This window comes from Rhinopithecus bieti, unplaced genomic scaffold (genome assembly GCF_001698545.2).
Source record: "Rhinopithecus bieti isolate Rb0 unplaced genomic scaffold, ASM169854v2 scaffold_26546, whole genome shotgun sequence".
NCBI classification, from domain to species: Eukaryota; Metazoa; Chordata; class Mammalia; order Primates; family Cercopithecidae; genus Rhinopithecus; species Rhinopithecus bieti.
Window position 1 is genome coordinate 2,259,679 of NW_016812367.1, and position 12,402 is coordinate 2,272,080.

At 50.5% G+C, this 12,402-nt stretch overlaps 1 protein-coding gene across 1 annotated transcript; it reads right to left on the reverse strand.

The window, feature by feature from the left end:
• Nucleotides 1-1,316: 1,316 nt before the first annotated feature.
• Nucleotides 1,317-12,396, reverse strand: ARL10 (ARF like GTPase 10). Its single transcript, XM_017896077.1, has 4 exons — nt 12,128-12,396; nt 11,304-11,505; nt 8,682-8,857; nt 1,317-5,578 (listed from the first exon to the last, which is right to left on the reverse strand). Exons 1-4 carry the CDS (start codon nt 12,308-12,310, stop codon nt 5,405-5,407), a joined length of 735 nt encoding a protein of 244 aa, XP_017751566.1. The 5' UTR covers nt 12,311-12,396; the 3' UTR covers nt 1,317-5,404.
• Nucleotides 12,397-12,402: the final 6 nt, after the last annotated feature.

Below are 12,402 nucleotides of genomic sequence, written 5' to 3' on the forward strand. Positions count from 1 at the left end.
TATCTTGGCCAAAGGCACTACCATTGGCTTTGAATTTCTTTTTTTTTCTTTTTTTTTTTTTTTGAGACAGAGTCTCGCTCTGTTGCCTGGGCTGGAGTGCAGTGGCTGGATCTCAGCTCACTGCAAGCTCCGCCTCCCGGGTTTCCACCATTCTCCTGCCTCAGCCTCCCGAGTAGCTGGGACCCGCCACCTCGCCCGGCTAGTTTTTTGTATTTTTTTTAGTAGAGACGGGGTTTCACCGTGTTCGCCAGGATGATCTGGATCTCCTGACCTCCTGATCCGCCTGTCTTGGCCTCCCAAAGTGCTGGGATTACAGGCTTGAGCCACCGCGCCTGGCCGTTGAATTTCATTTTTATTTCTCTGATCTCTGAAGAAGAAAGTCAACCATTGCCTTTGGTCCGCCGATCAGATCCACGACAGACACAGATTGACCCCCATGAAATAGTTACTAGAAAGCCTGTGCTCCTAACAGAACTTCACGTAGTTTCTACTCTCCTAAATGCTCATATGACTAAATACTACAAAGCTATAACGCATTATGTCACACTGTATTTTGACAAAATAAACTTCCTGTGACCCACAGAGGACCATCAAACCCTTCACAATCTGTAACCTGAGACTGGGTCTTCTAGAGATGATATCAGGGAAAAAGTGCCCTTAAACCTCATAGAAAGAGACGATACCGAGTTCTTCTATTACCCACACTGTGGCAAAACTTCAGGGCTTCGAACCGTGGGTCCACATCTCACAGCTCAAAAGGACCTCTCCAGACTCCTGGAACTATGCACCTGTTGGAGACTTTAAGGTAAAGCTAACCAGGGAAGTTTTTCCCCAGAAGCAGATGGTATCCTAGACATGAACAGCTTTCCCTAGATTGTGGATGAAGACTTCACTGCAATCACAAAAATCTTATCTTTTCCCTCTATTTCCTATTTTCTGCCCCCAAATCCTTTCCCTTTCTTTATGGGAAAATCCATGGGACCATAATCTGGGGCTGGCTTTAGCAAAAGCTAATGCTCTAGCAAGTAACTAGAGTAACTGTTGGGTCTGAGTTAATGCCAAAATCAGGAAACGATTCCATTAATGCCAGTATCTCTTCATGTTCCCAATGAGTCACCCCAAAACCCCAAACCCCAAAGGAAGAGTGGAATGCTAACCTTTTTTTTTTTTTTTTTTTGAGACAGAGTAGTCCACTCTGTCTCCCAGGCTGGAGTACAGTGGTGCGATCTTGGCTCACTGCAACCTCCGCCTCCTGGGTTTAAGCAATTCTCCTGCCTCAGCCTCCCAAGTAGCTGGGATTACAGGCGTGTGCCGCCAGCCCCGGCTAATTTTTTGTACTTTTTGGTAGAGAAGGGGTTTCACCATGTTAACCAGGATGGTCTCGATCTCCTGACCTCGTGATCCGCCTGCCTCAGCCTCCCAAAGTGCTGGGATTACAGGCGTGAGCTACGGCGCCCAGCAGCTAACCTTGATATTCTAAACACCACTACTTGCTTCCCTACGCTCACTGGAAGTGGTACTCTGACCTTTTCAATTAATAACTAATAAGTGCCAATACGGAAAACCTGTCCAGGTAATGCCTACGCAAGGAATACTGCCTACACCTATGCTTTCAGGCGTCACATATTCAGGACCTGGGAACTATCTATGTGGCTCCAAGCGATTGCTTATATAATGTCACTGGGTTAAATCCAGTAGGGTCCCTTCTCACTGGCTGTGGTTATGCACCCTTACAGCATGCTATAAAGGGACCACAAAAAAAACAAGTTCCCCACTGGATCTTGTTTTGGAGCTGTGCAGACTTATGGTGGAATGTAAGTGACCCCTGCTGAAATGCTACCAGGTGGCCCCCACTTTCCAGCTTCAGAGGGTACATATGAGGTCTGTGGATAATTTGCTTACTCTGTCCTGACTTCAGATCTTGCTGTTTCGCCTGATTCACACTCGCCTTGCAAACAGCTTTCTCTGAAAGTCCCCATAATCAGAGGTCCAAGACTAAAATGAATACCGGCCTTGAGACAGATGATGAGTAAGTTTCCACCGAGCAGATGTTCCAGTGGGGTTCCTGGGACTCACTTGCTGTGGCAGTGGAGTGCCAACTGTATGGAAATTAAAGTAAATGCTAAATTGAAAAAAATTTTGTAGCATGGAGATTCACACTGGTAGAAGCCACAGATGGATGGATGAGGCCATCGGTGTTCAACAAAAACACTTAATGGAACTTCATGCAGCTTTAGATTTCCTTTGCCCAGCTAGGAGCTTGTGTGTGGTGCTGAACAAAACCGAACGCTGTGCTTATCTTTCCCGATTCTACTACTATGGAAAGCTTAAAAAGGCGGTGGTGGCTGCCGCTTCTGTAGATACTGCCACCAAACACATCAAGGACATTTCTCAGGGAAAAGGAACACGTAATGTGTTTGCAGGAACAGCTAGTGGTCGGTTTGCAGGCATCCTGAATAGTAGATAGCAAGCTGAGCCGTTCAAGGTTTTCTAATCTTGATCTTTCCTTTAGTGGGTATCCCAATCACTATGACTTTTGTTACCAAGCTAACTAAAAAATCAAAAACCTTAAAATTCAGTTACTCCATAGTGAACTATGTCCTTAATTGCTGTTATACCCCGAACAGGCTATGAGCCACAGAGCTTGAATGCTGCTGAACTATTTTTTTATCATTGTGACTGTGACCTTGAGTTGTCTGATTCCGATCAGTTTGGTTTGTGGAGACTCATATTTAGGAATGCCTTCCAGTTTCTTGGTATTATGCCCTGATGGCCATCCTAAGGTCCTCACTGATGTGCTATAGTCGTAAGTCCACCAGTGCCGTCATCCTTTGTACCTCAAGTGGTCTCATTACGGTTAGAGGAACAAAAACATGAAGACATAAAGAATCCTCTAACTGATTTAACATTGTAAACTGTGAGTTCCATAATGAGGTCAAATAGTGACAAGGTGGTGTGAGTACCTGGGATTTTGGTCAATCTCTCAAAATTAAGGGACTGAGCAAAATGGTAGATACTGTGAAGCTGAATTAAGTCTGGCCTAAAGCTGCCTCTGTACACAGTGAATTGTAACTTAAAGTGTAAACAACTCATAACCTAACCGAAAAGTATGTTCTTCTAACATGTAGCCGAATTTTAGCCAATCACAGCAGCCAAACCGTCAGTCAATCATCAGCTGAAGGCTGCTAAAACATGTTCAAATAAGACAAATGCCAGACTGCAGCCAATCAGGCAATCTGAGTTATTTTCGTTTCTCTGGCTATAAATGTAGCCTGCACACACTGTGGGGCTGAGCATTCTGAACTGCTTTTGGTGCTAAGTACTACCCAGTTCATGCATCTTTTTTCTGCTCAAAACCAGAACATAGTTTTTAAACTATGTTGAAGTTGTCTAAGGTTTTTTTTGTTAACACCTTCAAGCGCTGAAGAACAAGTTCATAGAACAAAGGAGAAAAGTCTCTTACCCTTCCAATGACAAAATGAAAAGCTGCCAGCAAAGTTTCAAAGGCTACTCTAAAACCCAAGTCCTTCCTTAAAATTTTACATAGGAGCACATAAACCACTTCTTACTGCAGAAAGTGAACCAGCACTCTAAAGAACAGTGATTCTTTACATGGCGCTCAAGGGCACAGCAGCCTCTATTCCAAAGATCGCACTTGCTTCTGGACTTCAGAAGTTCCCACCCTCCTTGCGGCCTGTTGAACTGCTTTTATCACAGTTCTTCTTCTTGCACTGGTCACAGTGTGGAACTGAGGCATGCTGGGTAAATGTCAAATGAAATGAAGGCACACAATCTCTATTCTCAACTAGACAGCAAACTGAGGTGCACAGCTCCTCTTAAAGAAAAAAAAAAAAATCCCTTTGTGGTTGTTGATTTAGTGGTCCCTAACAGACAATAGGCTCCTCTTTGCCTGTACTAACAATACATGTCAGTACAGAGCCAGTCCTTACACTGGGCTGATGGCCAAGCACTGGAGAACCATGGAGTGTGCACTGATGAGAACTCCAGAAACTCAGTCCAACTCGCCTTTCGCTGGGGAAAAACTGGGCCCGGAAAGGCTGAGTGATGTTCCCAAGGCCACCCCGTTGGCTGGTCTGCTATTCCTGTCCTTAGGATCACATAATACAATTTTTTTCCATCTTTTTACCTAGATTCACATAAGGGAAATCCTCTCCCAGAGCCATTTCTTATCTACCCAGAAGGAATTTGCACCCTTTCAACATCCTAGGCCAAGTGGTGGAGTTTTAGTTCATGTGAATCCATGTAAAGTACTATGACATCGAAGACAGCCTCAAAGCCTGGTGGGAGGAGGAACTACAACGTTGTCTCCATTGACATCTGTATGTTATCTCATTGTCATTCATGATTCCAGCTATTTTCCTAAGTTCCAAATTTTCCATCACTATCATCTGGGGTTTTGATAACAGCACCTAGAAACAGAGCCTAGAACTCTGGCCTGTTCCTCTTATAAATAAATAAAATGCAGTTCTGAGGTCAACACCTAGCTCCAGTTGACTGTCGTCCCAGGGACACAGGCTCATCCCAGGGACACAGGCTCCTTCATTCCCCTGACTTATGTAAACATGGGCATTGGCACAGTTAGTACAAGAGCAGCAGCTTGTCTACAGATTAGAGGGGAAAAAAACCCAGCCTTCACTTTTTCTGTTTGGTGGGTGAATATGTTATTCTGTAGTCAAAAGAGGCTGGCAGGCCAGGCCTGGGCTCAGGGAAAAGCAGGGAGGTCTTCAGAAAGCTCCTTGCTAGGATTGCCAGGTTCATCCTAGCACTTCATACTCCCATGGCTGGGAAAGGCATCTCCGAATTGGGAAACCACCTCCCTTTAAAAATAATGGCTCTGGGGCCAGAGAGGCAGAGATTGCACAAGGCCACAAGTCATTTAGGTGGAGCTGGGGCTGTACAATGCAGGACTGGGAACAAAGGCTGGCTGTGTTACCACTCAGAAGCTGCCCACGTGAGAAAAGCATGACGTCACCAGGAGGGAACAGTCTAGACTGGGAGAGACCTTGAGGCTCTAGGAACATTTCTGACACCTACACTGGTTCCTCAGCTACCGGGACCCGCAACGGAGGACTGAGCCCACTGAGTATCTCACTGTACAGGTAACAGAAGGGAAAGCTGGATCCACATTCCAGCCTGGAATGAGCTAGACACTATCCTCCCCACCCTCTGTCTCACCCACCTCCCAGCTTCGGCTTCACGGCCACCTCACCAGGAAAGCTTCTGCATGGTTCTTGGCCTTGCCCACGCCCTGCTCTTGAGAGGGAAAGGAGGGCAGAAGAGAAATGCTGTCATGTGGCTCTTGCCCCAGGCCCAGTCTGGCAATGAAACAGCAGCAGTACAACTGTGGTCTTGACAGGCAGGTGGCGAGCAGGAGAGCTCCAGCCTAGGAGAGAAGCTCCAAGAGCAGTTTCCAGATGTGAACAGTGCCAGGCTCTTCGAAGCTGGGTCCTGCAGGGGCAATGCTGGCTGCCAAGAGGAAAACCTCCCGCTGGTTATCGATAGCCTGTAGGCCCAGCTCCCGCTGCAGCTCCACCATACTCATGGCCTCGCTCAGGTCCTGGGTGAGACAGAGAAGTCAGAACACAGCTGGCAGCATTTCGTAACACACTCACACCCTTGTCATTCATGAAATACACTGTTCTTAGGCTATCCCTGGGAATATCAGGCCCCAAGTTCCAAGAAGTAGCCTCTGGACCCGTTGATCTAAACTCAATACTCTCTCCCTCACCCTGGGCTCACCTTTGTACCAACCTCTTTTCATTGCATCATCACTGTGGTAATTTCATTGCATTACCACAGTCACTGTGGTAAGAAACAGAGCACTTTCTTTTTTTGTTTTGAGACGGAGTTTTGCTCTGTCACCCAGGCTGGACTGCAGTGGCACGATCTTGGCTCACTGCAACCTCTACCTCCTGTGGTGGAATCCTGAAGCGATTCTCCTGCTTCAGCCTCCCTAGTAGCTGGGACTACAGGCGTGAGCCACCATGCCTGGCTAATTTTTGTATTTTTAGTAGAGACAGGGTTTCGCCTTGTTAGCCAGGCTGGTCTCGAACTCCTGACCTTAGGTGATCCACCCGCCTCAGCCTCCCAAAGTGCTGGGATTACAGGCATGAGCCACCACGCCCAGCCAGAAACAGAGCACTTTGTATGTGTCAAGCGTTGTAGATAGGCCCTTATATACCTAGCTTAATTTTCACAGTCCACACTTAATTGATGAGAAAATTAGCTCAGGGAGCTGAAATCATTGAGCTAAGGTAACAGTGATAAGTGGCAGAGCCAGGTTCCAACTCAGGTTGGTTTGATAACCAAGTTTCCTAAACTCAGTCATGGAGAGATGATACAGTAGGGTCACTTCCAGACAAGACCTCTAGAAACTAGCTGGAGGAAAACAAGAGACCACTACACAGCATGGCTGGTGATGGTACATTGTAATTTCAACCCTGGCCCAAGATTGAAATGATTCTTCCTGGAGCAATTGAGAGACTGCTGGGACCTTAGATGTTGTCTCCTACAGGTTCAAAACTGCTATAAATTAGTTTATAAATAGAATATGATGTGATTCCTTGTCCAAACTGGGGTAGTGTGAGGCTCAGAGCAGGCACTATTAATAGTCATATATGGGGACTGTCTTGGACAGAAAAGGACATACAGTCACCCTATTTAGAAATAATTGTCAAATGTTTCCTAATAGGTTGGGGAATCTGAGGTCAAAGACATACAGCCTCTCTCCATGTCAAGTTGGAAATAGGTCCCACAGCTCTCAGAGGCACCTGAGTTCAGGCCGCAGGAAATAGGATCAGACTCTGTACTCTGGCAGTTTCACCTGATATTGAGAATGGGACCCAAGGTCTGTGATATTGAGGGTTCCTGGGCCCAAGGCGACTCTCTGGCACCCACGAGAGGTGCAGCATACTGGTTTAGAGGAAGAACTTTGAAGAATATCTGACTTCAGGTTGGCTTTGCCACATACCAGCTGCAGCTCCAGGTATTTAGTGCTAACAGCAGGGCCCATCACGGGGTTTTTGGAGGGCTGAAGTGAGGTCATGATTGTCAGGTGCTTACCACATGTATGGCACACTGTAAACACACAATAAGTGTTAGCTGTAATTATTTAACCTCTTCTACCTCTCATCAGTTACCAGCTTCAGCTCTCTGATCTAGAGCCAGAATTTGCAAGGGAATAGCAGAGTGGAAAAGGTACAGCTTTAGAGTTAGACGTTCTCAATTCTACTATTTTTTTTTTTTTTTTTTGGATAGGGGCTTTCTTGGTCACCCAGGGTAGGGGGGGATTCCAGCCCCTGCAGCCTCGACCTCCCGGGTTCAAGCGATCTTTCTGCCTCAGCCTCCAAAGTAGCTGGGACTATAGGCAGACACCACCATACCCAGTTAATTTTTTGCATTTTTTTGTAGAGACAGAGTTTCGCCATGTTGCCCAGGCTGGTCTCGAACTCCTGGAAACAAACGAGCCACCTTCCTTGGCCTCAAAGTGTTGGGGGTAGAGGTTTCAGCCACCACGCCTGGACCAATTCTATTACTCTCAAGATGTACAACCTTGGAAAGATTACNCTCTCATCAGTTACCAGCTTCAGCTCTCTGATCTAGAGCCAGAATTTGCAAGGGAATAGCAGAGTGGAAAAGGTACAGCTTTAGAGTTAGACGTTCTCAATTCTACTATTTTTTTTTTTTTTTTGAGATAGGGTCTTGCTGTGTCACCCAGGCTAGAGTGTGATCACAGCTCACTGCAGCCTCGACCTCCCGGGTTCAAGCGATCTTTCTGCCTCAGCCTCCAAAGTAGCTGGGACTATAGGCAGACACCACCATACCCAGTTAATTTTTTGCATTTTTTTGTAGAGACAGAGTTTCGCCATGTTGCCCAGGCTGGTCTCGAACTCCTGGAAACAAACGAGCCACCTTCCTTGGCCTCAAAGTGTTGGGGGTAGAGGTTTCAGCCACCACGCCTGGACCAATTCTATTACTCTCAAGATGTACAACCTTGGAAAGATTACAAAACTTCTCTCATCTATAAAATGGAATAACATCCCATACTTTATAGGCTGAACAGAAGCATAAGAAGAAATGTTATTCAAAACCGTACCTGGGGGCCAGACACAATGGCTAATGCCTATAATTCCAGCACTTTGGGAAGCTGAGGTGGGCAGATCACTTGAGGTCAGGAGTTCAAGACCAGCCCGGCCAACATGGCAAAACTCCGCCGCTACTAAAAATACAAAAATTGGCTGGGTGTGGTGGCACATGTCTGTAATCCCAGCTACTCGGAAGGCTGAGGCACAAGAATTGCTTGAACCCGGGAGGTGGAGGTTGCAGTGAGCTGAGATCACACCACTGCATTCCAGCCTGGGCAACAGAATAAGACACTGCCTCAAAGAAAACAAACAAACAAACAAACAAAAAACACCATGCCTGGCATGTAGGAGGCACTTAATGATTATTTTTCTCATCTCTCCAGGGTGCGAGATGATAGGGAGGCAAAGAGGAAGGAAGACAGAGGCAGGCATCAGGACAAGGCATAGGTAGAAGAGGTAGGGGCAGCATCTCAGCCAACCTCTCTAGGCCATGGGCCCAGGCAGCGCTCCTTGCCCCTGCCCAAGCATCTCTAAGTGGATATCCCCTGGACTGAGCTGCCCTCCCACAGCCCTCACCTGCTTGTTGGCCACCACCACGACAGGCAGGTCAGGGTCCTTGTCCAGCAGCTTGTGCAGCTCCTGTCGGGCCCAGGGCAGTCGCAGTCGGTCCGCTGAGTCCACCACAAACACCAGCACATCCACCTCGTTCACAAACTCCTTCCAGTAGAAGCGCAGGTTCTGGCTGCCACCAACTGAGGAGAGGCCAGGGGCCAGCTCAGAGCGTCCAGGGCCCTGGCTTACTGCCCACAGCCCCCACCCCACCCTGTTCCTAGCTTGGTGAGCTTCCACCGGCGAGGGGCAAGGAAAAGTGTCCGCAGCTACTCAGACGAGATGCAGCTCCAGCTCTGACAGGTGGGTCTCCTGGGGCAAGTCCCTAGCTTTAAACACCAGTCTCCTCCCTGAACTGTCCTAACAGGTTGCAGTAAAACCCACAGGTACCATGTGCAATGTACCTTTCACAGGACTGACACATAGGTGCTCAATAAATGGGACTCTTCAGTTCTTTCCCCTGGGCTGTCTTGCTTTGCCTCTTGCTAATTCTTAGCTTTCTCCGACAGGTTCGAAACTGTCAGTGATGGCTGTGATAGGAGCCAAGAGTCCTATTGTCTAGAAAACTCAGGACCCCCTGCCCTGCCTATATACAACCATTCTCCATTCAGTTTCCCCATCCCCTTCTTTTCCCTTGGAAATGTCATACTCCATCCTACCAACACATGGTTGCCAACACAGTCCCCCAGCCTGGGTCACCTTTCTGTTCCTCTGTGCTCCCCTGCACTAGTCCCATTGGTCACCCCGCACCCTAGTGTTTCTGGCTATGCTTCTGACACTTGTGGATTCTAAGCTGTGAGAGTCAGAGACACTTACCTCTGGATCCCCACAAAGCCCTCAGCACAATGCCTGGCACATAGCAGGCACTCAACAAGTATTTACTGAGTGCTTGCTAGGTGCCAAGCACTGATCTGGGTGCTGGGGATACAGAGGTGAGCAAGGCAGGCAGGGGCCCTGCACCAAGGAGCTCCCTCCCTAACTGGGAAGGACATGGCAATGACATCAACACATTTCAGAAAGGAAGGAAATAAAACAGAAAAAAGGGAAAGTGGCTGAGGTGGAACAGGGGTTGGCCCTGGATTGGGTGGTCTGGGTAGGTCTCATCAAGCAAGTGGCATGTGAGCTGAGTGTGGGATGATGAGAAGGAACCAGCCACGGGAAGAGGCAGAGGAAAGCATTCCAGACAGAGGGGAGAGCAAGCTGGAAGTGTCTGCAAAACAGAAAGAAGGCTGGGGTGGGCCGGGCGCGGTGGCTCAAGCCTGTAATCCCAGCACTTTGGGAGGCCGAGACAGGCGGATCACGAGGTCAGGAGATGGAGACCATCCTGGCTAACACGGTGAAACCCCGTCTCTACTAAAATACAAAAAACTAGCCGGGCGAGGTGGCGGGCGCCTGTAGTCCCAGCTACTCGGGAGGCTGAGGCAGGAGAATGGCGTAAACCCGGGAGGCGGAGCTTGCAGTGAGCTGAGATCCGGCCACTGCACTCCAGCCCGGGCGAGAGCGAGACTCCGTCTCAAAAAAAAAAAAAAAAAGAAGGCTGGGGTGCTGAGGCACTGCAAGAAGGAGAAAGATATAGCTGTGAGGCTAGCTGGGACGGGCCACATAGGGCCAAAGACCACAGTGAGGGGGTGGGGAGACCACCAAGGGCTTTAAGCAAAAGTGACATGACCTGACATGGGCTTTCTCCAGCTGACACTAGGGACAGAAGGGGAAGCAGGAAGACCAAAGAGGAGACTGTGGTGCTGAGAGGAAAGATGACACTAGATTGGGCCAGACAGGCAATGGTGGGGGAGGGTGTGCCACTGCTCACTGCACTCCAGCCTGGGCAACAGAGACCCTGTCTCAAAAAAAAAAAAAAAAAAGACTAGAAAGGTCGGGCGCGGCGGCTTACGCCTGCAGTCCCAGCACTTTGGGAGGTCGAAGGGGGCGGATCACTTAACGTCAGGAGTTCAAGACTAGCCTGACCAACATGGTGAAACCCCGTCTCCTCTAAAAGTACAAAAATTAGCCGGGCGTGGTGGCGGGCACATGCAATCCCAGCTGCTCCGGAGGCTGAGGCTGGAGAATCGCTTGAATCCAGGAGGCGGAAGTTGCAGTGAGCCGAGATTGCACCATTGCCCTCCAGCCTGAGTGTCACAGTGAGACTCCATCTCAAAAAAAAAAAAAAGAACACTAGAAAGGTGGGTGACCTTGGATTCATGATACTACTGCTGGAACTCATTTTTCTCTGGAGATAATTAGTGTAGTGACTGATTCTAGTTTTATGTAATTGTTTAGGGGAGTTTTCTTAAGCAATGCCTGTCAAGTGCGTGGCATATGAACCCTTAGCTATTAGTATCTCTGTGTTAGGCCTATCGACTTTGGTAGGGGTGATGGAGCAGGCGGTGCAACTGGAGAGGCCCGATCAAGAAGGCCCTAAATGTCAGAGCACAGAGCGTGGACTGAATCCTGTGCCCCAGAGAGGGGTGGGAAGGATTCGTACACGGGAATGTGCTGCTTATACATGCATTTTGGAAGCCCCCTTCCCTGCGAGAATCCAGGACAGGTCCAGTAGAGGAGACGGGGAGATGGGGTAGGGTGTCCGCTCACTTTCTAGCAGGTCCACCTCAAAGTCCTTGGTGGGCAGACGCACGGAGTTGAAGCCCCAGGTGGGGATGTGGCCTTCCAGAGGTGGCTTCCCCGACAGCACGCGCAGGAACGTGCTTTTGCCCGCGCCATCCAGCCCCAGCACCAGCACCTCGCGCTGTTCCAGCTCCTCCAGCGCCGGCTCCTCGTCCTCCTCGTCCTCGGGCTGCGGGGAAGCGGAGGTAAGGCTGCGGCTGGCGGCCTCCTGGTGGACCTTTCGCGAGGGAAGACCAAGGCACCAGAGGGCTCAGGCCCGCCTTCCACCCGTCCTGGGACAGGCAGGCATGGTCTGGATGAGTGGGACGAACGCTGCCTTTGGAGTCCTGAGTTCCAAACCCTTGGCGAACTCCTCACGCTCCCGCGCCCTGCTTCCTACCCCGGACTCGGAGTCCCAGCCGCAGGCGGGAGGGGACGAGGTTTCTCCCGACATCTGCCGGGGCGGGGCGCACTGCGCAGGCGCCGGAGGGGCGCGAGCCGACCCAGCTGGGGCCCAGGACACTCCCGAACCGCGCCCTCCAAACTCCGGCCCACGCTGGAACGCCCGAGCCCCACGGCGTGGAGCGACGGCGCGGCTCTACGGCGCCGTACACACCCAAACACGCCCAACCGTTCCTCGGTTCCCGGGCTCTCACCGGCCACCCGCGCGGGGCCTCTGCGCTGCGGCTGCCAAGCCCTCGACCCCCCGAGCTTCCGGCGCCAGCAGGGCCGCGGTCACACCCCTTGGCCACATGCGCGGAATCGCAGCCCCAGCTTGCCCGCCCTTTCGCGAACCTAGGCCCGGCACTCACGTCCCACTCGTCCCACTCGGGGAGGCGGGCGGCTTCCGCGCCCCACCAGGCCTCGCCCCGGTCCCAGCGCCGCTCCCTGCCGCGGCCAAAGTAGGTCTTCCAGAGGATGAAGAGCACGGAGCCCAGAACCGCCGCGGCGCCGCCCAGCGCCAGCACCAAGGGGCCCAGCGGCCGCGGCGCCATCGGGCCGGGCGAGGGGCGCAGGTGCGGGCTGCACAGGCCGAGCCCGCTCGCCCGCCGAAGATGGCCCCGCTGCGACTGCCGCGGCCGCGCCC

Excerpts from the sequence above, each read along its gene's own strand:
- ARL10 (XM_017896077.1), bottom strand. The coding sequence starts at position 12,310 with ATGGCGCCGCGGCCGCTGGGCCCCTTGGTGCTGGCGCTGGGCGGCGCC. Across the intron at positions 11,506-12,127 it reads CCGAGTGGGACGAGTGGGAC|CCCGAGGACGAGGAGGACGA; the intron begins GTGAGTGCCGGG and ends GCTTCCCCGCAG. Across the intron at positions 5,579-8,681 it reads TGGTGGTGGCCAACAAGCAG|GACCTGAGCGAGGCCATGAG; the intron begins GTGAGGGCTGTG and ends TGTCTCACCCAG.